Source organism: Nestor notabilis, unplaced genomic scaffold, assembly GCF_000696875.1.
Source record: "Nestor notabilis isolate BGI_N333 unplaced genomic scaffold, ASM69687v1 scaffold10896, whole genome shotgun sequence".
Taxonomy (NCBI): Eukaryota; Metazoa; Chordata; class Aves; order Psittaciformes; family Psittacidae; genus Nestor; species Nestor notabilis.
The window spans coordinates 817-27,511 of record NW_009934260.1 but is presented as its reverse complement, the minus strand read 5'-3'; the positions used below and the strand labels follow the sequence as shown (position 1 = coordinate 27,511).

Here is a 26,695-nt window from a genome sequence, read left to right as displayed (position 1 = left end):
CTTCAATAACTCCATATTCTCTTTGTGACAGTCTACCTGTCACAAAGCCTCCACAACTACTTATTTCTCGCAGTTGTGACTGAAGAGGTGAGCCGTGAACCAAACCCCTTTGCAGATGGATTCACAATTCTGAGAGGTGTTTCTGTGGTGGGGAAGCCTTGTCCAAGCCTTCTAGTTGGCTGCTGGATCAGTTCTCTGCTGCAGGACATCTTATCATGTCAACAGCAGGTGGGAATATAGCACTAATGAGTTGTTCTGTATTTCAGGCTTCCTTCCTTTCGGACCAACCTGAGCCTTACCTCCCATTCCTTTCACACTTCATCGAAACGCAGATGTTTGCAACCTTCATAGACAATAAGATAATCTCCCAGTGGGAAGAGAAGGACCCTTTTCTGCGAGTTTTTGACTCCCGAATTGAGAAAATAAAGCTATATAATGTAAGGGCCCCTGCACTGCGGACATCCAACTATCAGAAATGCAGCACTTTGAAAGAAGCAGGTACGTTCAGACAGGGTAGTAAAATATTCAAAAGTACAGTGTCAGCCACAAAGAAATATAGGTCCTTAGTCATCTGAGCACTGCAGCCAGTGAGGAAGCCCTGCAGTTACCTGAGGAGGACTCAGCAGTGTCCTTATTTTCCCTAGGCAAAAACTTCATCATGCTTTGAAACACCCAAACCAGCGGGAGCCTTTATATTCGCTTCGAGCTCTGCTAGGCTGGTGCCTTTAATAAACACAGCCCAAGTCATGGAGCTGGGCTTGCCTTTTTTCATTTCAGGCAGCTCCTATTCCATTGCCAGGAGAGCTTTCCTTCACTGTGGTAGTGGGACCAGCGCCAGTCACACCGAGGAACCCAGCCCTGGTGTCTGCTCCACTGGCCTCGTCTCCCCCTTCCTGTAAAAAGACCTTCTTTTGCCTTACGCCATTTGGGTAGAGCAGCAGGGGATGCCGGGGACATAATCCTGGGTGTCATATTTAGTAGCTTCAGCAATAGATACTCAGTGTTAATGAATAATATGCTGTATACTGAAGACTTGGATCTTTTTCCATTACAGTCACAGGATGCATTTTCAAATTACACTTGAGTTTCTTACTGTGCAAGTATTTATTTCATTTCCAAGTAATACAGGGAAATTAAGCTCTTAAATTTGTTGGGACACACATTAATGAACTGGGGTAAACACACATTTCTCATGTGGGGATTTTCTTGTATAATTCCTTCAGAGTGTTTTACTTGATATAAAGGTGGCAGAAATAGAAATCCTGTGTCTACTTAACTATCTAAACCCAATTCTAATTTGCAGGTCGACTGTCTATTCAGCGTCTAGTTTTGGTAGATATTGTGGCACCGGAACCTCATTTTCTGTCTTGTGAAAAGCAGCAAACGGATAGTAATGCCAACTTTCTTTCATATTTACCATTCACAATATATGTGACCCTAGCACCAATCCAGCACCTGTTTGTTTAACTTACTATTTTCAGAACCCTTCAAACCCTCTGACCCCACACTACCCAGTCCTTTTCTCCAAAAGAAAACCTTGTGAAGTGATTATTTATTTAATCTTTTAGTGGGGAAAAAAAGTTGATGAGTTTCTACGGATAATGTATGTAAATCTCCTGACAGTTTCTTTCCCATCACAGTTTTTATAAAATAGGAAATGAGTTCTGTGTTGTTCCTGACAAATGGAAAATGGATTTAGCTTCCACATTCTGCATATTTATTCACTAGTTGTGATATGCTGAAAAGAACAGGCCTGCCTGTTAATGGATGGGCTATAAAGAGTTGAATATTAAAGTTGCTAATTAAATGCTGATTTCCTCCATACACCTCCTTTCCCCTTTCCTTCACAGTGCATCTGACTCAGTGTTGAGAGGGTGGCAAATTTCACCCTGCTTTGAGATTTGAGATGAAGTCCTCGTGTTCTTAAAGCAAATGACTAAACTGCATTAGTTTCAGCGGAGCCGAAATTCCTCTCCGATGCTGCCATAGTTTCCTCCCCTCTTTCCAAGTATCTGTTCATCTTCTTGATGCTGCTCAGGCCTTGTTACAGTTAGCTATGGTTTTCGAAGGCCTGTCATCCAGTAATGGCATATCTAATTTCAGGAGGAGGGTCATGGTAGGTGCCAGATGTTTCTAAAGCTCGGGTATTGCCTCCTGTACATCTGTCCAGGCAGACATGTCTGGGGCAGAGCAAGGTGCCCGACCCCATAAAGAGCTGAAACTGGCCTTAGAGGTCCCCATTCTGCTGAAGGAGTGTTAAAACTAAACAGTGAATTGCAGGGAAAGATTGGACTGCGCTTGCCAATTCATAACACATATCGTAGGCTCCTGTAAATCCTTGCTTGCTTAACAGCTGACTTGCTTGTGCTAGTGTTACTTGTGTTTAGTGAAGAAACTAAAAGCTAAGTAACAACATAACAGCACAGATGTTCCCTCACTTCTGTAAGTGACAGAATTCTGGGTTTAAAGTCACTATTTAACTTTTATAGAGCATTTTCAGGGATTGGAGCATGACCACTTCTGTTGTTGTAGCACGTGTGTTCAGGTGCTTCGCTATCGTGGTTGTTCACCTGTGACTGTAACTTGCAGCTCAGTCCATCGAGCAGCGGCTGATGAAGATCGATCACACAGCTATCCACCCGCACTTGCTTGATATGAAGATTGGCCAAGGGAAATATGAACAAGGATTTTTCCCAAAGCTGCAATCAGATGTCTTGGCAACGGGACCCACCAATAACAAGTAAGCACAGGTTTTATTTTCTGGATGTGAAAGCAGGTTTCTCATATAAAAGATTCACATCATTGAACAGAAGTCCTAATTTTGGATGACTCTGACCAGACTAATGAACCCTAGCAACTCTTTCCATTTCTGATTTGTATGGGCTGCAATTATTGAAGTTATAGCCATGGTTTGGGTTATGTTAGAAAACTTTAGCACTGGTTTTGGGAAGATTCCTCAGTCCTGTCTTCCACTGAGTGGTAAGTACCGTGTCTTCTCATACATACTTTTAGTTTTATCATTGCCATAATAAACTTAAAATTCACTTCTTTGCTGTTTTTAGATTCTGAAAGAAATTTTCCTATTGAAACCTCCACACCATCATACAGAATTAAATGAATGCCCACTCTGTTTCTCGTTTTTCTATAGCTGTTATTATGTGACCCAAAGACTTTTATAGCTTTTTTTTCAGTTTCCACTTTGGAATAACCTGGAAGAATAACTTTGTGAGGGTGGAAAGTATGTGATTCTGTACCTTGGGGTTCATTTCTGAGTCCGATAAGGTTCTGTAGTGCTCTTTAATATGAAGTTAGGGGTACCTATAGCTGTGGAATTGAGGATGTCATTACAAAGTTAATTTATGTAATGTAAAATGAGAACCTGGAGTACTGGCACTCTTTACGTTTATACAGTTATAATATAAAGGAAGTGCTGAAAGTTACTTTTTTCATTTTCTGTCTTCCCTCAAAACCCAGGAATGAGAGGGGTTTTCTTCCCCTTCAAAAATGGTAGATTTGTGCATCAATCATGATTACTACTTCATTAAATTATTAGCTCAAGCCCTCACTCCCAGTTTCTGTGGTAGGTCACAGATAGATCTGAGTGCTCCAACAGCTATGACTGTCCAAATGTTAAAGCTAGCTCTTGTTTTAGACATGTGCATGCACACACACTGCTCTGAGCTCTTGTATGAGGTGCCCACTCAATTCTATTTATACACCTTTTGTGCACCCCAGTGCCAGCTAATTCCTTTTTTATAACCTACTAGGAATAAAATTTGCAAATGATAAAATAAGATATCCTTAAACATTGAGTGTTTAAAGAATTGTAATTCTTCAAAAGAAATGAAAAACCCCCACCAAACAACCAAAAGGAGGGATGTGGATTTCCAAGTTCCTTTGTTTGCAACCGAGACAGAAGTTTAGGGGTAATGCTACCTTGAGGAATGGAGGATTTCTTCATCTTGTGGGATGCTGTGTTTAGCAGTCTGCCTCTTATCCTTATGGTGGGTTTCAGTTTTACAGTGTCAGCAACAGTGTGAGTGTGCCCAGCCTGCTCGGAGTGACTTATATCTTCTGGCTCTATTGCAGAATCTTAGTGAATCTATGAATAAGCATCAAATTAAAAATAGTTTTCCTTATGCCTTCTGAGATGCTTCTCTTATATTGATGCCTATTCTAAGATGTGACTTTAACTCCTTGAGTGATGATTTTGATTTAGGTAGCTGATTTTGGTCTTCAAATTGCAGCATGTTTCAGAATTCCTAAGTACCAAAATCCTATTACTTACCACAAAGCGATGTCAAAGTGACAAATGTTTGGAATTCCTCCAGTTATATAGTGCCAAAAAGGTTTGTAATTGGAAAATCTTAAGACCATCTGTTTCTATCTTTCTGCTTCCTGGCTTATGTGAGCAGCTGAGAGGACTCTTTCTCTCTCATTCAGGATATATAAGTCTGATGAATTTACACCCACGTAGAAGATAGATAGCCTTTTCATGCTCTCTGCAAATACAGCATAACTCTTATGACCACAAAATCACTTGAAGTGTAGCCTTACTTTAATTTGATTTTCCAAGTGTATGTTTCTTGGAGATACCTTATACTTGCATATGGGACTGGGTCTTTGTATATGGGTATGGGGGAAAAGAACATTTCAGCTACATTCCCAGGCACTTGAGATGTAGCTAATTGTGTGTGTTCATGAAGTTAATGCAAAGGATATTGTTATGCAGATGAGAATTATTTTTGTGTACTTCATAATACATAGCAAATTTTGTCCTGGATGTTGTAAGTAAGTGTATTTGCAGGGGAAAAAAATTAGAAAATGCAAAGAAAAATCATTGCCATTTACTGTTCTGCTGGACAGTAGAATAAACCAATTCAGAGCTGTTTTAATGAAAACCTGTCCTCACTGGCCAGCAATCAGATTTCTATTGCTTTTCTTTCTGGGCAGATAAGCTAACAAATATATAACTAGAGCTCATAATGTTATCAAGCTATTTCCTTCCTGTAACCAGGCAGAGTGCTGACAGTTACTGGGCTGCTGTATGTATATCTAAATCAGATACATAATGCAAAGAATAAATTCTAGATCCTGTATGTGATCCCAGAAAACCACATTGCCTAGACAGGCAGAAATTGGTGTCTGGGAGAGGAGGTGTCTGGCTTTTGTTTGCTGGGCATGGAGAGCAGGGCTTGGGGACAGAGGGAGGATTGACAGTCATGTTGGATTGCTTCCACCTAAACGCAGCTGGAAGCAAATGTTGATCACATTATCATGTGTAAGTGTTAAAACACCGAAGTCTGTCATACAAGTGAAGTTTGGTAGTGTTTCACCTGTCATCCCGTGGCCATGCTCAGCAGCATGCTTTGCCCCGCTTCTGTCACTCTCCTGCTTCCCCTCAGGGTGTCCTTTAAGAGACTGGTCAAGGAGATGAACCTTTGCTCCTCTGGCCCCAGCCAGTGTCACTGCTTGCTGCTTTCTCTCACCTGCTTGGTCATTTTTGGGTCAGTTGAACAACAACTCTTACATTTACTCCTACTCTTACCCGCATGCAGACTGCAGATTCATGCTTGGTGTCATTAGGGCTGGTGTCCACCTCTTCCCCTGTGGTGGTCAGGAAATGTGGACTAGCTCAGCTAAGCAAGAACTTCATTGAACATAAATCCAAACTTCAATTTACTGCAAAGAAATTAAAAGTTTAGAAACAAGCAAGTAAAACCCTGCAAAACCAAAACCCAAACAAACAAAAACCCCCACCATAAACCATAAAACTGGAGACTAGGCTCCCAGGTATACAGTTTGCCTACTCATCTCTTTGATCAAAACTGCCAGAACATGGAAAGACAGTAACTGCAGAATATGCAGACCTAAACTTAAGCAAAATACGGTAACTTGTATCCAAATTATTTCTATAAATTAAAAGAAATACTGTTTTTCTGTAAAGAAAAAAGTAATTAATCCCAGCTAATAGCAGTTAAAAAATAAACAAAAACACTAAAACCACACCCCCCTCCCAGTTCTGTCCTCTTTCCCATCAGGAAGCAGCATCCCACTTGAGGGATTCCCTCTGCGGTCATTGCCTTCGATACATCCTCCACATCATGGGAAAACCGCCTGAATCTGCAGAGAGCAGCTGCAGCTTCCTCTGGGTAGAACTGCAGCCCATCCACACTGCTCTGTCCTTGTAAAGCAGTGGCTTCGGCAGAAGTCTTCCTAGAAAGTGTCCCAGGAGAAAACAGGCTGCAGTCCCTTAGGTAGTTTGCCATGATTCTGGAAAAGAGCTGCAGTTTCCTGAGTCCTCCTTTCCTTTTTCAAACCCCAGCGCACCACATTGTGGTTCCTACATTTTCCCCTCTTCCTTCCCCATGTGCATTTTCTGCCAGGCCTTTAAAATTGTAGCTGAGACTGCACTGGGTGGGGCATTTGCAATGTTTCGGGAGAGGAATTTGAATGATAAAAAGCCAAGCAACATAAACACTTCATGGTTTTTCATTAGCTAATTGTTAAATTAGGGTGAATATGCTTACAGTGCAAAATTAAAACAATGAAACAAGCTGTGTTTTCAATCTAATTGATTACCTTGTAACTTAATTTGTACTAAGAAGCTTGATAAATGAGATTAAATATTGCAGAGGAAACCATTGATTGCACACCAAGCATGGGAATATATTTGCATTCTGGGGATTTATAGTGAATGCCTGCAGCGAACTGCACTGATTTTTTTTATCCTAATTTCTGTTGGTTTTCAAAGGAAGGTTTTGCTTTGTTACACATTTACAAAATGGCTTAAATTATACTTTTTTGCCTTTCTCTCTGGTTAGCCCTGGTTTTCCACCTTCTTTGTCTGAGCTCCTCTTTCCTTCTTGCTTCCTTCCCTGATCAGCCTGTTTCCTCTTTCCATTCCTGGCCACTTCTTTCTCCTGAGCTCTCTCACTTGTATCCCTGCTTCCTCTGAGCTTCGTGCTTTTGTCTGTCCTCTGTATCCTCCCTGACCTGCATCAATCCCCAAAGGAGGGTACAGTCCAAGTCCTCAAGCACAGAATTTGCTATACTTGGCCTCCTAACCTCAGGCCTCAGCAATGTGTAGCTCTTACCCAAGAAGCAGATTTCAAAAGCATTTCTTTGCTTTCTCCAGGCGTTTGTTCCTGTGCTGTGTTTTGCTGACCTCGCCACTGTGTCAGTGTCTATTTGTAAAAATCATGCATTAGGAGCGTATGGCATTGGTTCATTGTCGTGCTCCAGTTTATGGCATGACTTGTGTGGGCGCTGTCCCGTGGCCTCCATCACCAGCTCTTCTCATTTTTAAACAGGATACTGTTTGCTCATTCACTTGCATTTAACGCTAGTTAATGCTTTTTAAAAATATATCATAAATATAATGCAAAGTGGTTGCTGAATCTCTATATGATGATAGAATTAATTCTGGTTTTAACTATAGGTGGTTTTGTTTGTGGGAAATGATCTGTATCTTGTATTGAATGCTTCATACTATATGGGCTTTTTCTACCTCCTTATCTGTTGGGTGCTGTTTTAAGGGTGCATGGCTTCAATGAAGCTTTTTTTTTTTTAATCAAGCCAAACAATTGCATTTTCAAGTAGTATAGACTTGCACTTCTGCAGTGTGTCTAAATTAGCAAGAAATGAATCAGCAATGAGCCATCCACACACAATGCTGATGTTATTTAAACTTTGCAAGTAGTAAAAGTTCACTTTTTTATGTATGAAAACCTGAAATAAGCAGCTCCTATCCATTAGCACCTCTTCTACGAAGACAGGTTGAGAGAGCTGGGCTTATTCAGCCTGGAGAAGAAAAGGCTCTGAGGAGACCTTAGAGCAGCTTCCAGTACCTAAAGGAGGCTACAAGAAATCTGGAGAGGGACTTTTTACAAGTACGTGTAGAGACAAGGCAAGGGGGAATGGCTTTAAACTGAAAGAGCGGAGATTTAGATTGGATATTAGGAAGAAGTTCTTCGCTATGAGGGTGGTGAGGCCCTGGCACAGGGTGCCCAGAGAAGCTGTGGCTGCCCCATCCCTGGCAGTGTTCAAGGCCAGGTTGGACGGGGCTTGGAGCAACCTGCTCTAGTGGAAGATGTCCCTGCCCATGGCAGGGGGTTGGAACTAGACAATCTTTAAGGTCCCTTCCAACCCAAACCATTCTGTGATTAGGTAACCGAATATAGCAAACCTCTTGTAGATGCAATGAAAATATTAACCGCTCATGTTCAAATACTTTCATTTTCAAGAATAAAGTGTAACTGACAATCTGTGCTTAGAAGTGGTTTCTGAAATAGGAACGATGTGCTATGGGAACTATGTGCCTGATGGGCGAGTCTCTCGAGTGCTCTTCTGCTCAACTAGTGCAAGGTGGTAAAAGGGCAATTAACTTGTTTCAGTTAATATCTAATTTTAAAATAGCTGTGCAGAATTAGAGCTCACAGGAAAAAATGTGTGTCAAACCCTTGCATCCTCTATTCTGTTTACTCTTCCTTGAACAGCATTACTGCCTCAAGGGAGTTTGCAAATTAAATACAACTTAGGGCAGTGATTTGTCAGGGCTGTAAGGGGTGATGCTGGCAAATGACTACTGCTGTTCCTTGCAGAAGATGGCAGTTGTGGGTATCACTGCTTTAAATCACTTTTCATGCAATCTGACAAGACAGCCTGTCAGTGCAAGACCACTCTCTGCAAGGCATTTTGCTCAGTTTTGTCCACCCAGTGAGCAGTTTAAAAGCTTTCTTGTTCAGCCCTACAGAAGAGATGGAAAAGGTGCATTAATCTCTATTTGAGCCTTCATCCTCCTTACTGTGGAGCAGTGTGTACAGAGCAGATTCACAGTTCAGAACCCCTCCCCTGTCAGTCCATCCGTCATCAGGTATAGCTTGGTTTCAACCATCCATTTAATTTCTCTGGTGCAGTGTGTGTTTAGCTCGGAATCTCTGTCTAGTCCCACGCAAACTACATACAAACCTAAGCAGGTTACATGTGCAGTCTATGTGTATCTAAAATGTTCAGGCTGCATGCATGCTTTTGGGGAGTTTGGTGGAGGGTGTAGTACAGCTACATGCTAATTTGTAAATACAGAAACACAGTCGGTTAACTCCTTTGATGGAAGTATATAGGTAAAAGGGGTATTGTCATGATTTGCAGACTGCAAATTAGCAGTCTGCCTCAGGAGATGGTCTATATGTGAGGAGATTTAGGTTCTGTCCTATAGACAAGTGTATTTGTCTTCTTCCTTCTCTCTGTTGTGACTGTAAACAGATTGTGAATCACAATAGTGATTTTCATGGTGATGGCAATATTAGTTAAATCTGTCTGTGAATGAAGTTCTCTAGCAGCATATTGCACGTATTGCAGTATATATCCTGTCTATTACACCCATGTCTAGTTTGGGTAGACGTAATTTCTTCATTTCTTCATTGATCTTTTTAAAGGGGTGCAGGGGGGGGAAGGTAGGCAGGGAGAGAATGATGCACATATGGTTGCAGTACAATACAGCCAGTCCTTGGTGTGAGGCTGCTGTTCTGCTAGTCGGGTTTCTGACGGCTCAGCTTTGATGCTGACTACCTTACCTTTTTTATAGCAGAAATTAGGCATCACAAGTTAAGTATCATCTTTTCCAAGTGTCACCTTTACATTTCCTCTGACCTCTGCAAACCTATTCTTATGCTTGTTGGGTCTAATTTGATCTTAAACAATACTGACTTCACTGTCTTCATGTTAAAAGGGTCTTAGTTGGAGGTGCCTTCATTTCATTTCTGTGCATTGAACAGAGCAGTTTTCCCTGGTCCCTCCTCTGAAATACCGGTGCTTTTTCACAGTCCCTGGAAGTGAAGAGCCTTTATCTTTGAACATGGGAGGTAGATACAAAGAGACTACTGAAATGAGCCTTTTCTGCCTTTGTCACTTAGGCAGCTTGTCCCGGTGGGGCTCCGCAACACAGCGCCTGAGCTGTGGCTGCTTCATCCCTGGAGACTTGGTGCTCATAGCAGTGCCTCTGCTGTGAGGAGTAAATGAAACACGCCGTAGTGCATGCTCATGGCTCTAAAGGCAAAAAATAAAGGGGAGAAAGCATTTTTGGGGGGGTCAGGGAGAACTGCAACAACCTGTAGTTTGGCAGCAGTGCTGAAGGAAGGGCAGGGACAAGTCCAGAAGGCTTCATCTCCTCTGGCATCTGCTGCTCATGGACAGAGGTGGTAGCGGTTTAGCTCAAAAGCCCAAGACCAAGGGATGTGGCAATCAGGCGTTTACTCATGTGAGTACAGCCTTCCTCGCTGCTTTAGCAGCGCCAGGGCTGAGGTGTGAGTAAGGCAGCAGCTCATCCCAGCAGGGCCAAGAGAGGCACCCACATGGGATTGCAGCAACCCTAAGGAGGTGAAATGGCCTCTGGTAAGGGCTTTCACCCTCCTTAATTCCTTTTACTGACAGAAGGGAGAGGCGGAGTAGTGTAAAACACAGTCTCTGCTGATGACAGGAAGGAATGGTTATTGCGATATTGAAGCGTTATTTTGGGAAAATTCTACGTGGCCCAGTAAAGAAAAGGCTTTAGAAGATTTAGCTGCTTAATCCTGCTTATCTGCTGTTAGATCTTCACCAAATCTCCTGGAGAGATTCAGAGCAGCATCTGAATGCACAGACCTCACCCAGCCCCCTAGCAGCTCCTCTTCCTAGCTTAGAGGTTGGGGAAGAGGGAACACATAGCTCGCTGCATGTGTAATTGCTCCAGCTCATGAGCAACAGGTTTTTTCCATAAACGTTCAATGACCTTTATAGTTGCATGTATAGTTCTGATTATTAATCTGGAGAATAGTCTGTGCCTTCTCCCAGATGGAGAACAGGGCTAGAATTAACTGAAAATGCTTTAATGATGGTGTATTACTTGCAATTTTTCTGTGGATTTCATTCTGCTTTCACCTTTGGCAAGACGTGTTCCCTCAAAGGATGCTTCTAGCAATTCTTACATCCTCCAGTAACTGCAAAAGTGCAGGTTGAGAGGGATCCAAACTTTGTCTAGAATTCAGAAAATAGCATATAAATTGGAGCAGAAAAAATGATGTGGGTAATATTTGCTCTCTAATTTAATATTCCAATGTATTACTGGCATTCTGTTGTGTGAAATGTAAGCACTGTACTAACAATAAATGGGAGGTCTCCAGAGCGAGGTAGCTAAAGTCACTTTTACTGTGTTTGAGGGGCTATTCTTTATGCTACATTTCAGCTTGTTGAGATTATTAAATTGTAGGGCTTTATTTCCCCCCTCTCAGTCATCCAGTGAGACACTGGGTATTGCTTCTGAAAAAAGTAAGTGGTGGCTTATTAAACTCACAGGCTGTATATTTTTAAGACTTCTGAGGAAGTGCAAAGGCACTTCTGTCAGTAATGTATTCCTCTGAGAAGGTAGCAGTGTTTGCTGTGCAGACACCTATTGAGCTGTTTTGTTTAGTTACCAGAGACTTGAGGCTACATTGCTTTAAAAATAAATTTCTTGTCATATGGGATGGTGAGGTGCTGAATCATAATTACATGCAGACCCAGATGTTCATTTCTTACTTTGTACTTGTTTTCTTGGTGTTATTTGGGAGGTAGGAAGTGACTTAGATTTGACTATAAAAGCTGTAATTCGTGTGACTTTTTTCCCTTTTTACGTGTGTGGTTAGCCAAAATCTGGTCTTCAGTTGACCCACTGGTGGAATTGGTGGAGATAGTTAGGTACATATATGCAAAGAGGAGGTTTGTTCACCAGGGGTCACATCCCTGCACTTCTCTTGGATCAGTTTCCCCTCCCTATGCATCCCCAAACACTTGCTAAACATGTCAGGACACTAGTCCAGCTCTGTTTCCTCCTCCAGGTGTGCATCTGTTTACATGTCACCAGCTGACAGTCCTTGCCCACATAATTCAGATCCCATATCCTATTTGTATGTGCTCCTATTCAGGGTGCATACAGAAATAGATGGGTTTGGGAACTGAAGGCTGCTGCTGTCCTCACCAATACCACCTGTGTGGAGAGGATCACCAAGCAGACACTTCTATCTTTGATGTGGGTATGTCTAGGTTTCCCTCTGTATAGATGTGTCAAAGGAAGAGAACCCAAATCCCAGGGTTGATCTACCTCTTGATCACAGGTCCTGCAGAAGAAACCATCTGAGAGCAGTTGCTTTTTCACACATCCTGGCAGGCACTGGTGCTGGGTGCTGCCCTGGGCATGCTTTGTGTTCTGCTTTGCCTTGGTTTTACTCTTTAAATTCTGGGTGCAGGAGAGAGGCTGCTGACTGCATGAAGCAACTGAAAGGATATATGCTTGAAGGCTTTTTTCTATCTCTATTTGAAAGATATTTTTAATTTTAATAAATGCAACTACAATAATTAAGTAATCTCATTCTGAAGATACAGCCTTCCTGTCCATTAAGATACTTATTTTTAATGCTTGATAGGTTGCTTTTTACAGCATTATTTCAGCTTTCTTTTATAAATAATGTATTACCGTCTTTATTCTCTGCATCAGTTAAGCATTTTTGTTTTCAAGGATTTGACAGAAGGCTATGGTATCCTTAGAAAACCTACAGTCAGACTAGAAAGTCCTTGGGACAGAAATACTGTGTTTTGGCATAAAGAAGATTGGACACTTGGAAGCTTGGGCACTTGCAGCCTTAAGGTTGCTGGGTTTCAAACATGGTTACCAAGTGGCTGCTTTCTGGTAACAGCTTCAGATGAGGGAAAAATTCAACTGGACATATATGAATATGTAGAAAAAAATAAAGGTTTTCTGTGGTATTTTGAAACTCTAAGCAAAAAAAGATATGGTGAAGACAGCAAAGTGATTAATCCCAGGAACATCAACATTGTTTGTAGCCTTTAGGTGTAGGTGAACCCAATATCACTGTAGTTCCTATTGCAGTAAGAATTTGCTCTAAAATTATTTCGGGGGTTATCAAGGAAAGTGCTAAAATTGTTTTGTGTTGGTTGTTCCTACAGGCACCATCTTTATCAAACTCCAGCAAATGCAGCAAACAATGGTGGTGTTGGGTAACTAAGTACAGCCATTTACCTAGTGGTGGCATCAATGTTGTGGCATGACCTGCATTTTGGGTAACACAGGAGCTCTCACTGGAGACCCTGGCAAGCAGCAGGCATGTTTCCATCAGGGCTGTTGTCCCTTGGATGCACACTGGCCTATCACCAGCCAGGCAGTTTCCCATGGGGAGGTCGGGTACCAGCTTGCACCTGCGTCTGCTGCAGGTCCAAGTTTGTGCTTTCACTTCTCCTGCTGCAATCAGATGTCCTCTGGCTCCTGACCCAGGCTTTCCCTCCTGATATGTCTTCCACTCACATGTGTCTTGTCTCTCTCTGACTTGGCAGCCGCTGGGCCAGTCGCAGCACCACCACGCAGCGGAGGAAGGACCGCCTGCGGCAGCACTCGGAGCACATTGGGCTGGACAATGATTTGAGGGAGGTAGGTGGCATCTTCTGCAGTGGCACAAGCGTGGGATCCAGGAGGTGAGGTTTTAGACAAATGATATGTTATTGCTTTGGGCAGTTTTGTGGCTATCCTAAGGTTTGTGTAGGTCTCTGTAGCCATTTAGATGCCGCTTTTCACAGATGCTTGTGTACGTTATGCAACTGCAAAGCACGCAAATAAAATGCTTTTATGATTTTGGAATAAGGCAGCCCCTTCATCATCAGGAAAATGGCTTAGTTGCTGATTTAAACCCTGGTTGTGTTACTGCATGTTACTGGGTACAGCTGCCAGGTTCTGGCCAGGGTGAAGGTCTCTGGAAAAGTCAAGTCCTTGGATAAATGTCAGTGCTGTGAAGGCAAATGAGGCAGGGCTGCTTCTTTTTTTAAAGGAATTTTTTGTTCTCTCTCTCTCTCTCTCACAAAGATTCCTGACATGAGTAAGCCTATTTGAAAGGTTAAGACTTTGGGGCATTTTATGCCTAAAGCTTGGAAACTCCTATGCATCTTGTAAATGTCAGTCACATGCACACATTTCCTTCCCATCTTTTCAGTTTCTTCTACTTCATTAAATATTTTCTGCCATATTATTCCATTGATGTCCATGTGCTTCTTCTGTATGGCACTACCAAAAATAAAACATCCGTGCTGTTTTGTGGTAAATCTTGTTGAATTATGTTGGCCAGTGTTGGCATTTGCCCTCTGAAAGAACCCAGATGGGTGAGTGGACTCTCGAACCACAGTATAAAATGATGTTTCATGGAAACTGAGCAAAACAGCACTTGTATGTTTGTTGCTATTTTTGCTAATGTGGCTTTGCAAGTGTATTTTAAACGTTGCCTCGTGTGTTATATCTCAGCAGAGCCTTTTCAATATTTTGTCATGTGTTTACTATCTTCTTTTTTTGGCTGTGGATCATATGCATGCCTCTTTTGCTTTGTCTCTTCTTTCTTTCTGGCTATTCTGCCATTGGGGCATCTGCCTCCTCTTAGCCATCGGAGGAGCTTTTGCTTCGTCAGAACTCAATGGCCTTCTGGGAGTGGGATCAGGGACCACCCCCTCCTGCACGGCCTCCTAAAAAATCCTTCTCTGAATGCTGCCTGGTATGTTTTAGTTTTTCTTGTTGAAAGCTGCTTTGAGATATTGTTAGTGTGAGGAACTGCTGTCTTCACTGTGTCTCCAACCACTCCCTCTCTCATAGAGCACATACCTGTAGCGCTCAGAAGTGTGGTTATAATCAGAAAAGTAGCTGGAAATCAGCTCTAGGCTTCCACACCAGCTCCCTGGCAAACATGAAAGCTCTGAGGCTGAAAGATAAGAATCTTGTTTTGCTTCATTTCTTCTGATGTTTTTCACCTGGCAATTCGACTTAGGGGGTCCAGTCCTAGAAGCGTTGATTGCTGACTGCTGGGTCGTCACATCCTAGTGTGGAAGGGGACGGTGGTGTGTGGATGCTGATGAAAAGGCAAAGGCCAGTCAGTTGGTTTTCTCATCCCAGCCTTATTCTTCTCTTGAACTTACAAGAGTTAATATTTTTTCTTTTTTATTTTGGCAGAATAACAAGGCATGCAGTGAATAAAGTAAGGTTATCCACATTTGGTACTCTTCAGAATATAACCACACTTTGCATTTTACTTTTTCCTTTACATTTAGAAAGAAATTCTAGATTTCCTAATTATATATTCCCTGTATTACTCTTTCACTGGTCTTGCTGCTAATTTTTGCACTGATTTAAATGGAAATCACTTGTGATGTTGCTTGCTGAACAACACGCTGTGATTTTTCTTTTAGATTTATTTCCGTGGGTAGTTTTTCAACTATTTTTAAGTCCTTAAAGTATTGGTGAAACTGTAATTGCCTAGCTGAGCACTTCCATTGAACAGTTTTCTGTGGCAGAACCCTACATGCTTCTCTGACCTGTGGGGCTGATGTTAAGTGGTTCTTGTCCAAATTTTGTATTGAAAAAATCCAATTGTGTCAGAAAAACTGTTCTCTCCCATTTAAAAAAAAAAAAAAAAAAAAAAAAAAAAAAAAAAAAAAGAGCTATTCCAATGTGTTTGGATTTTGCTTTTACTTTTCCCAGTCTAGTGGAAGGTGTCCCTGCCCATGCAGCGGGTTGGAACTAGATGATCTTTAAGGTCCATTCCAACCCGAACCATTCTATGATTCTGTGAAATAAATTGTTTTCTACGCAGACAGAAAGCTCTAAGGGTGCAGCAGCCCCAGTAACCTCTCAGTTCCCCAGAAACCCAGCTAGCAGCAGCACTGGGTCACTGAAGGGATATGACCCACTTCATCTCAATGCGAAGAGCAGTCATTGTCACATACCGTCCCCAAAAGAGGCAGCATTAACTGGATAAAAACACACTATGGAAATGGAGCATTCCTACACCAGGCTATGAGCATTGGGTTTCAATACTTCTATTTGGCAACGTTCTATTATCTTACTCATTTTAACAAAAACTTTATGAATAATGCTTGGGCAACTTTTTGATAGGCTTCACATTTGCACACCTAAATGAGGCCAACTTCTTAGCTCTGCTCAACATGTAGCCCTCTCTCTGATGTTGGGGGCAGAGGACGCTCGTTGACTGGTTTGGGGGGTTTGGCTTAACAAAAACACCCCACCCCTGAACAGTAAGGCAGTGGAGCAGGAAGGTTTAAAAGTCTTTTATTATAGTTTGGATTTATTTTTTTTTAAAGAATATGCTAAATTTTGTCTCTAGTTGCTACCTCACAGTAAAACCAGGAATGATTCTAAATATCAATTTTGTTTAAGATGAGCTTCACTTGTAATTAAGAAGTTAATTGAGAATAAAATCAAGTCTCATTTTTCCCACATAAACTACCCAGATGAAAAGTAATGGATGAAATCGTTCTCATTCAGTAGGTATGTTTCTGCTTATTGTAATTCATTTTCAAAGGATTTTTTTTTTTCAATTCCTGTATAGTCTGGTCACAAATTAGACAAATGGCTTTTAATTTTTAATTATCTTTTTTTAAAGTGAGAGTCAAATAACAATGGAAAGAAACTTGGTGTTTTGACTTTATTGCTGAATGAAGGTATTGCACTTTTATGCACTTGCTGTGTCTAACTTTGTGCTAGTGGCTAACAGCACAGTTCACTAGCTAACGCTGACTGTTTCAGTACCACACCAGAAAGTATCTTGCTTTTCCTGTTGTCAGAAGGAAGCATTCCACTTCTCCAGCCTGACACCTAAACATCAGGCAAATCATGATTTTATTCCTAGATTAACACTAGCTCATTCCTTTTCACCAGCATTTGCTTGCCTAGGATTAGGATGAGAGTGCCTCTGACTTGTAGTATCTAAAACTATTCTGTTTATTTTTAGAAATACATGCAGGAGGCGAGGAGTTTAGGAAAAAATTTAAGGCAGCCCAAACTCTCAGACCTCTCTCCAGCTGTGATTGCACAGACCAACTGGAAATTTGTGGAAGGGTTACTGAAGGAATGTCGCATGAAGGTAAGTCCCCCTCATGTGCTCTCCCCTCACTTAGGCTGAGCCTACATAGCATCACAAGTGGTGTCCTCAAAGTCCTTCACAGCTGGAATGGCGTTGGTCTGTTGGTATAGCAGCCTGTTGCAGGCTAGGTATCCCTTTAGTGTTCTATCTTTCAACTGCTAGAAGAGAAAGGAACATATTATCACTCTTCTTTTTGTGCAGACAAAGTTGGTGGAAACAGTAAAAAGGACAGAAAGGAGAATCAGCATGATCAGACATCTTAGGGAGGATTTCCTTTAATTGTTCATATTTACACGTAGCCTAAACGTAACTTGAGGGCTTGACCCGAAGTCAAAAGGAAAGCATTCAGCATGTGCAACTGTTGTGCATGTTTTTATGCAGAGCAAATTAACTACAGTAGTTTCTAATACTAAAGAAGCTTTTATAGCCATGGAAGTACGATGACTTTGTGTCAGTTGCAGTTGGTGATATACTGTATTACCCGAGTTTAAACTTTAATAGCTGTAACAAGAATAAAACCAGGTACTGAGTAAGGCTGTAAATGTATCTAGTCTATACTCCGTTTTTGATAGTGATCTATAAGAGATCAGCAGTGTAGGAATAAGACAGTAGATAAAGGGTATAGAAATAGGACAGCATGGGGGAATCATGCAATCATTTTGTTTATAATTCTTTTTAACTTACAATCTCTTTAAAGAGATTCAAAGTTTCTGTGGTCAGGCCCCATTAGCAGTGGTCTCTAGATTAAGCATGTTTAAGTAAACTAATCTATAAATTCTTTCCCTTGTTGCATAATGTTTTTAGAAACCTTTGGAGATTTTTTTGTTCCCTTTTTTTATAGACTAAACGCATGTTGGTAGAGAAGATGGGCCATGAAGCGGTTGAGCTGGGACATGGAGAAGCCAACATAACAGGTCTGGAGGAAAATACGTTGATTGCTAGTCTCTGTGATCTGCTAGAAAGAATCTGGAGCCATGGCCTGCAGGTCAAGCAGGTTGGTAACTGGAAAGCCGGGGCTTTGTGTGTACAGTACTCTAGCAAATTCTGAATGCCATCTCTACCTTTTAAGCTGCTACGCAGCGGTATCATTCCAACATAAAGTGGGAGTTATCTTTGGCCTCAGAGTCCCTGGTTCATATCTTCGTGTCTTCACAGAATAGTTAGGATCCTGTAAGGGTTTGAGGAGTTTGGGGGTTTGTTTGGGGTGGGTTGCTTTATTTTTTCATTTTTTCAATTTGACAAGTACCTCTGGGAATGGCAATGACGATGTCAAATAGGTGTCTGGTTTCTTCTCTTTCACTCTTCACATGAGAAACCCAGGGAGAGGACAAAGAAACAAGGTGGGTGGTATGACTGCTAGGCGAGTGGTATGGTCCTGTGCTTTTCCTGAGGTTTCATGGCCCAAGAGAGAAGGATTGATTGCTACTATGGAACATTTTACCCACTGAAATGCCATCCTGTTATTTTGCCATGTTCATTGGCCTGTTTTCTTTTGCACGATTTATTTAAAGCTATGTACTACATATTCAATTTGCAGGGAAAATCTGCTTTGTGGTCCCATTTACTTCAGTACCAGGAGAGAGAAGAGAAGCAAGAGCACAGTGCAGAGTCTCCAGGTGAGTAGTTGGCCATTGACTCCATGAAGGGTCCATCACAGCAAATGAACTTGCGCCCGGGAGGAACAGTACAACCACATGAAACCCATGCAGGATTTTCAGTGTATTTGCTTGCTAATACCACATTTACATTTTGAGACCTTTCATAATCATTGTGAAGATGCCTTGATGTCTGGACAAAATAGATTGGCACTATTGGAGGCAAAGGAACTACTTATTATCCGTGTCTGGAAAATCACTTGATGTCTGTTCACTACCTTTGTTCCCTTTAAATCAGCATTGAGTGAGGTGTGAGAAACAGTGCTTCCATAAGAGATGATTTCTGAAGAAGCTGATGATGTGGAACTTGTAGCTAAGACAGCTGATATTTTTATTTCAGTGAGCATAATCTGTCTCCCAAATCCCAATGTGAATAACTCCGTGTTCAACAAATCCTTATGCTGGTGGATGGTACAGTTCAGAAGCTGTGTAATTAACCTCTATCCATCAGTCTAGGTGCTCAGTTTATGCTTTGGCTTGGCCCTTTACAATCACTAAATCACATCTGTGTTGTGAGAGAGGTTGGTTTTCTGATGTCCTTGAGACCTCCCTGCCCAGTGGCTGCTGCTGGATATTACAATAAAAGTCTCTGAACTTTGGTGGGTCATCTTCCAAGGACTCCCCAATCTTCCCAGTCCTGCAGATGGAAACTTGTATGATCGGTCCTCAAAGACACATCTATGGACAGACTAGTCTCGCTCATGAAAAGACTTTTTAATAAGCTTCAGTGACTCACGCACTAAGCAATCTGGCTGGCAGGCACAAATTCCTGAGAGCAAAAGATGTCACCACAAAGCAGTCTGATCACAGTAGTGCAGCACAGAAATGCGTGGCATTCTTAGCATCAAGTATGCTTCTGTAGCTTGATTTTTATCAGGTCCTTCTCAGTTGTGAGCTTTCCATAGAAACATATTACAAATAAAACTAGTTGCCATACAGGTTTATATTAATGTATCTCACATACACAAGAGGAAGCTAAATCTCCAAGTTCAGTGCTGGATTAAGGAAGGAATAGATAATAAGCATTTCTCATTTTGTCTACTACATTTCCAGGATAGAGTTAATGATAATACACAGAAACATGGCAGTTACCAGCCACTTAAGGTTGTTTTGTAAAACAAATGCATTACAGACCATTACTGTAATTTTGTATTAATGTCATGTATTTTCTCCACTGTAGTTGTTGTTGGAACAGAAAGACGGAAGTCTGATACAGGAGTTACTCTGCCTACTTTGAGGGTTTCCCTGATACAAGATATGAGGTACACAGTTTTGTTTCCTAAAGCATTAATCGTGGTTTTAATTGCGTAGCATATGGTAAAGATTCTCATTGACTTTGGATCTACAAAGACTACACAGAATTAAACCTTATCCGCAGCCTGCATTTTTATCTACAAAGTGAAGCACTATTATTTTGCAAAACTTTTTTGCATGTTCACTTGATTTATTTTAGCTAAAAAACAATGAAAAACACAAGCTTTACAGGGTTTTTTTGGTTTCCCATGGGGGTTCTTCTAGCAATAAAGACAGCTTCTACAAATAATAGCAGATATGTTGAGTTCCTTGGTACTTTTAGTTTGTTTCCTTTTGGTTTAAATTATTAACCAAGCAAGTACAGTTAGTAGACAAAGCAAAGGGATATGAAAACCTACATGCAATGCCTGAGCAATGCTCCTTCTTTTCAATTAGCATTTTATGGCAAATAGTAATAAATGTACTAATTTAAAAATCTAATGAAGCCTCGTATTTGGGTGAGTTTAAGGTTGGAATGGGAAGTAAAAGCAGGTGTTCTGTAGGAGACCACAGCCTGGCTCTGGATAGCTTTTTAAGCAATTTTGGTTGGAGCAAAAAGGAGTAGAGAGTAAGAAATGGTGGAGGCTGATGTGACAGCACCAGGCAGAAGTTCTTCAGGGCATCTTCTTGATGAAGCTGCTGCCAGGTCAGGCCACCGTTTTGTCACTTCACTTGTCATGGCTAAGGATGGCAGTGATGTAAAAAGTGCCATGGAAAGAAGGGAGGAGTGATGCAATAATGCTTATCTGTAAAAAGCTGCCAGCCAATGCTAGCAATTTAATGTGTGAGACAACATGAGTATTGTTTCTTGTAAGACAATGTCCTTCTGCCACGTAAAATACGGCAAACAATCTTACGGAAAAAATAAGATTAGTTGTAGCTAATTCACAAAGCCGTGGTTTCAGTGGTGTGCTTTTTGCTGTGTGTTATTACAGGTACGTATTTTTCTAATGTGACATCACACAGGTTAGTCAGACTTTTCTGAAAGAAAATGACTGTACTTCCCACCTGCAGCGCGCAACCTTTTTGTTTGACGCTGTGTAGTCTGAGTCTTGTGCTCTGATTTTGAAGAATATGACATGCCACATAAGGCTAAAATTGCATGTGAAAGAAGGAGGGGGAATATATTGTGTAATTAGGAGTATAATGCCAAGAGGTCATTTTGAACGTGTGTCTGTCATTTTAGCATCCCTCTCATGAGACATGGCAGCTATTTACTTAATTCAGTCCTGTGAGGCTGATGGGCATATAAAGGGTCAGTCTGAGGAAAGGATGAAGGAGGATTTGGAGCGGAAACTTGTGTGCTGGGCGGGGACTGCTGACAGGAGCCTGTGTGTGCTTGCTGCTGCGTGAATGGGTTTTGTCTTCCACGTACTTCCACTTAAGAGTGAAAGCCCAGCATGAATCTGAGCTCTCTTGCTTAAATTGAAAGAGTATTTCTGATGCTTTTTCAGAGGAACTCTGTTCTGCTTCTGTGAAGAGTTTCTGTTCTGCTTTTCACAGAAGCAGAACGTTACCTTTTATAATACCTTGTGTATTCATGATTGTCCACAAACATGTCAGGTCATAGAAAATGCTGGGCAGGTGGTGAATTGAATTTATCATCTGTAATCTCATGGCATACTTTCTCCTGCTTGGATGGAGTGCTGCTTAATATTTGTTTGCACACACAAATTCATGCTGAAGATAGAAGGATGGGTAACTATTAAAATGCCAGGGTTGCTGTGCTAACTGAACTAATGGCTAAAGAATTAAGCATTGCCTTAAGCAGAGCTTGGTTTTGATGGCTCATGCAAGGTTATGTAAACAACTTGAAAAGAACCATTCTCTGAATGTGCAATGGGCCTGTGCTACGGATAACCTGTTGTGTTCTCTGCCCCCCTCACAAAGCCAGACATCTTAGATGTGGTAAGGAAGATGCTCAAGATGTTTATTTTGGTTCTCTGCATGCAAAGTCTCTGCACAAGTGTGTCTGGGTGTATGTCCTTCAGCCTCTCCCCTGGATGAGGATCTGCGGCATCTCTCGCACCCCTCTTTAGCTCCCATCCAGGCTCCTGCTGCAGCTTGTCTCCAGCATGGCCTCACCCCTCAGGAACATCGCTGAGTTTCCAGCTGGATCAGTTAGCATCAAAGCAACTCCCTGAAACCTCTGGTCCAGCTGGGCCTTCCCCATGGGACAAGCTCTTCCTTTCTACCAGTGCTTGGTTTCATGCCCATGTCGTGCCTCTCCTCCCATATTGAGCTTGCAGCTCACGATACGAGCCCAAGGCACTGGGCCCACAGGAGTCATGCTTAACCTGCTGCAGTCAAGAGAAGCTAGTTTAGAAAAGACCTACTACTTACAAAGGACGAGTTAATACAGCTCATTTCTGACTGCGCTGGGATGGGGAGCATGCACACCATCCTCGGGGCCATGGTGATACTGGGCAGCTGTAAGCCTCTTCTGTCAGCACAGCTATTTGCAGAGGGTATGTCTCACCATTCCCCAGGCTTACATTTGACAGGGTAAATAGATTTTTCTTTATTACTAATGGGATTAAAAGCAAGTCCCAACCTAGGGAGTTGCATAGAAATTGCTATTTGGTACCCTGACAAGAAGAGTTTGCTGTGCAGTGATGAGCAAACAGTGCTAATGCTTAGGTCACTGATAAAAATAGAGCTGTTCTGGCTCTCACAACGGAGAGTGAAATAAATTTGAGTTCCTGAATGCTCTGTTCTGTTACACTCTGCTTTGCTGACACCAAGACTGATAACTGAATCTTTTTAATGTCTCTGGCAATCTGCATGGTTGCAGAGCCTTATTTTTCCCAAATGCACAATTATTACCAGTCTGGTCTGAACCAGATATGGGTAATGAAGAGGTACAGAGCATGCATGGAATAAGGTTGAGTCCATCTGTACTTGAATCTTCTTGCAGCAAAATAACATATTCTACTCAGCGTTTCATATTAGATGTAATTCAAGCAGAGTACTGGGGGGGAAAAGGTAGGAGGGAGATGATAGTCTGTGCTTTGATCTTCCCATCTCAAAAGACTTGAAATGTCTGAGGAGAGTGTCTCAATGGATGTAGTTGAGTGTAGTGTGCATCCTGTTTCTCAAGGACTCACGTGCCCAGCTGTCTGGGCTGGAATGTCCAGCACTGGCTGCCAAGCTCTGAGCCAGGAAGAGCCTTCCAGAGCCAGGAGCAAGGCTCTCAGCAGTGATTCAGCTCATAGGCATCACTGCTGACAGAAGGAGGCTGCCAAGCTTGCTTATAAAGGGCAAGGACTTGCACATGAGTGTGATGTGCCCTCCTGCATTTGTTTTACAGGTCAGTAAAAGTCAGTACTTCTCACCTGGTCCATCAGAGAACTATCCATGTGTCATGTTAGGAAACAGGAGGAAAGTTTCTTCAAAAAGACGTGGTTTTTTTCCTTTCTTTCTGTTTTTAAAAAGGGGTTTTAAGTAACCTAGGTTTTGCCACTGGCAATCCACCATTACTCTTATTGATTGTTCCTTCCTGATGGTTCTTCCGATATGTACATATAGCACCAAGCTCTGTGAGAGAGACACCTCAGCTTGGATTGCAAGGGCAGACCTGTGTTTTGAGGATTCAGATAGGTCAGCCTGGTGGAGACCAGTGCTGCTGAGCTATGCCTGGTACATCCACTTCATTTGTGCACAGTGAGCTCATATGTCTGGACAGCACTAAGTTGCACTTTGCAAATTCGCCCTCAAGGTCCTTGTCCTGTTATGGTAAGAAGCTCTATAAACAAAAGAGTGTTTTTCTCAAATAAAGCAGGGTCTAAATATAACACAAAGCACGCGCTTGATGTAGCAGATGGGGGAAAGCACGAGACAGTGAGACTATACTAGGGATGTAAAAAGAATCAGTCACGGCATGACTTTGATGGATTTTCTTTGGAGTAAATATTGCCACATTGCCTAACACTCGGCAATGCGTGGAGGGCGTTCAAGGAAGATGCAGGAGTTGGAAAGTAAATCACAACAGAGAGAGTTCAGGCTCAGCTGGTAGTACTTGGAGCCTGCCCACAGAGTTTTGGAGGGCTGAACTGCCTGTGCACTTCACATGTAAACTGCATGAAAATCAAGAAACTGCAGCCTTTTCTTTCCTCTGCTGGAAACTGTTACTCTTTTTTTATTGTTTATTTTACCAAGTTGGGGTTTTTTGCAAGTCAGTTCACCCTGCCGTGCCAGGTCTCTTCCTGTTCTAAGGCTCCCTGTGCTCTAAAACTTGGGTTTCTGGCATTCTCCAAACTGCAATAAGGGAAGGTTAAAAAAAGAAAAGCAAAACCATAGAAGAAAGCCCCTATGGAACAGTTCTGCTTTCCTACAGATCAAACATGTGGAGGGCTATGTAGATTACCACTTACACGAGGGCCTCATATCGCTGAAAATGTGATTCTGCTTGTGAGTGCCTGTCACTGGGTTTACCCAAACAATCCTCTTTTCTCAGGTTTCCCATTGTAGCTACCATCCAGGGGTTTGTTAGAGCCTTCGGTGTAGATTATGGTTTGAAGAAACTCTTGAGATACGTGTTTGTCTTTTGCCCTCACAGTCGTACCCATTTGTTTCATTCAGCAGCTTGGGGGAGTGACTGTGACAGTATAACTGGGTCTCACAAGGTGACTGCCTGTTTAAAGTGTTAACAGTGTCCATGAGCACATCTACCTCAGGCAATGCAAGGATGACGAGATCTACCCCTGCTCACCGTGGCGAAGCAAACAGCAGGACACAGAGCAACTGAAACAGGCTGTAGTGTGTCCAGGTTGCACCCTGCTGTGGCTGGGAAGGGCTGCCCGTGTCCCCAGCAGGCCAGTGCTGCAGTGCAGGGCTCTGTGGCACCCTGCTGAGGGTCTCCTTCTCTGGAAATGTCAGGAGATGTTTTCCAATTCAGCTGCTGCATCACGCTGGATGTTGCCATTTAAAGCATGTAGAATTTTTATGATTCATCTATTATTATTATTTTTTTCCCATCTGTTTCAGGCATGTTCAGAACATGAGTGAGATAAAGACTGATGTGGGGCGGGCCCGAGCCTGGATAAGGCTTTCTCTGGAGAAGAAGCTTTTGTCTCAGCACCTGAAGCAGCTGCTTTCCAACCAGGCACTTGCCAAGTAAGTTGCCTCTTTTCCTCAAGCTTCACTTTCAGGTCTTCCTCAGTGGTGTGTCAAGCTGCTATCCAGGTCTGGGGTGCAGCCATGTGTCCTGTTTGGGTACTGTGGTTTCCAGCTAGTAGTGGTGTAAGGGCAGAGGTGAGCTGTGGGAGAAGGTTCTGCCCACCCAGCAGGGCAGAAGTCTGCTCATCTGCATGGAAAACAAAACATAATTTTCAGGAAGGAAGCGTTAGATGCTGGTCAAATCAGGGTTTTGATTCAAGCCACTTTGCCACCCTATAATCACTGTATCTTGTGCAAATGGAGCAGCAGGCGCAGGAATGACCCTTTTCTCAGCAGGAATGCCCCTTTTCTCACAGCAGCCTTGTGTTAGGTTGGCTCACCCACATCCTGACTGCTATCCTGGCTGGGTTAGAGCTCTCCTAGATGCTCAGCAGCTGCCCCAGCTTTGCCTCCTCTTGCAAGCACAGGCACTGCCCATGTAGATGTCCCCTGACTTCATTTTCTCAAACAACCAAACAAAACCTTATGAAAAGAGAACATTCTAATCATTACATGTAGTTCTGGCTCTGGGATGAGTTACATGGCATGACTTATGCCAGAAGCTACCAAATACTCAAATCTAGGAATGGGAAGAAAAAGGAGTAGGTTGAGACAAGCCACCTCTTGGGTGATCCACCAAAGGCATGGTGGCAGACCTCTCTTCTCCTGAAGTTTCATCTACGTCTATCTACCTCAGCAACTTTTTGGGAGTCTGCTACCTTCAGACTGCAGGCAGTGTCACAAGCTCTGTGCTTTCCTGGAGCAGGGCCAGGTTAACTTCTGGTGTGACTTTGCACTGCTTTGGGCAGTTGGTGATGTACACTAGGTTCACTGAATTGAAAGAGTGGTGAGAGCGCCACTGCTGCTGCCTGGTGCCTTCCCTGGTTTGGTGCCTTTTGCTCAGTTTTCTCTGTTGCAGGATGGAGCAGGAGGAAGATTAGGTTATTAGACAAGGCTATTCCACAGTGGGAAGGCACTGGCTGCTGTATGTTGGTTCAGGTCTGCTGTTGTGAGTAGTCTTAGTTTGTATCTGTGCTTTGCAACAAAACCAAAATTGATCCTTTAATGAGAGGAACCCCGTAGCCTTGCTATGGTAGCGCAGAGCCAAGAGCGATCTGTAAAACGTGTAGCAGAGGGGTTAAATGCTCCCTGTGGGTTTCTAGCAGCTTGTGTTAGCTGTGGAATCTCACTTTTCATACCTCCCATCAAGATCAACTCTTCATTTGTTTCTACCAGGAAACTTTACAAGCGTTACGCTTTCTTGCGCTGCGAAGAAGAACGGGAACAGTTCCTGTATCACCTGCTCTCACTGAACGCTGTGGATTATTTCTGCTTCACAAGCGTCTTCACCACAATCAGTGAGTTGGAGAATCAATTTTTTTCCCCCTGAATAAAAATTAGTTGCTGTCATGATTTGTAAGGGATGATGGTGCTGGTGCTGGTGCCTGACCAGATGAGCTCTTATCTGCAAACCTTGGATGTTGCTGCCAGGCTCACGGGTGCTGGGTGTTGCTCTGGGAAACCAGCTGGAGAGCCAAGGTCGTGTGGGAGTGCTGTGGATAAAAGCATTGCACAAAGGAGAGCAATCAGCAGAGAGTGCCGCTGTAGCACTTGATTTTCCTCACCCAGTTGTACAGTCTCTTTGAT

At 42.5% G+C, this 26,695-nt stretch overlaps 1 protein-coding gene across 1 annotated transcript in view; it reads left to right on the top strand.

Annotated features, from left to right (window-relative positions):
* The window catches only part of LOC104407851 (DENN domain-containing protein 5B), a gene marked incomplete at both ends in the record, with an annotated part of 47,967 nt that extends 21,561 nt beyond the window's left edge, over positions 1 to 26,406 (top strand). The window contains 9 exons of the mRNA XM_010017239.1: positions 267 to 498; positions 2,590 to 2,740; positions 13,363 to 13,456; positions 16,812 to 16,943; positions 17,785 to 17,937; positions 18,481 to 18,559; positions 19,779 to 19,860; positions 24,878 to 25,006; positions 26,285 to 26,406. Of these exons, the coding sequence (XP_010015541.1) occupies positions 267 to 498; positions 2,590 to 2,740; positions 13,363 to 13,456; positions 16,812 to 16,943; positions 17,785 to 17,937; positions 18,481 to 18,559; positions 19,779 to 19,860; positions 24,878 to 25,006; positions 26,285 to 26,406 (1,174 nt within the window). The remainder of the gene's footprint in view (positions 1 to 266; positions 499 to 2,589; positions 2,741 to 13,362; positions 13,457 to 16,811; positions 16,944 to 17,784; positions 17,938 to 18,480; positions 18,560 to 19,778; positions 19,861 to 24,877; positions 25,007 to 26,284) is intronic.
* Positions 26,407 to 26,695: the final 289 nt, after the last annotated feature.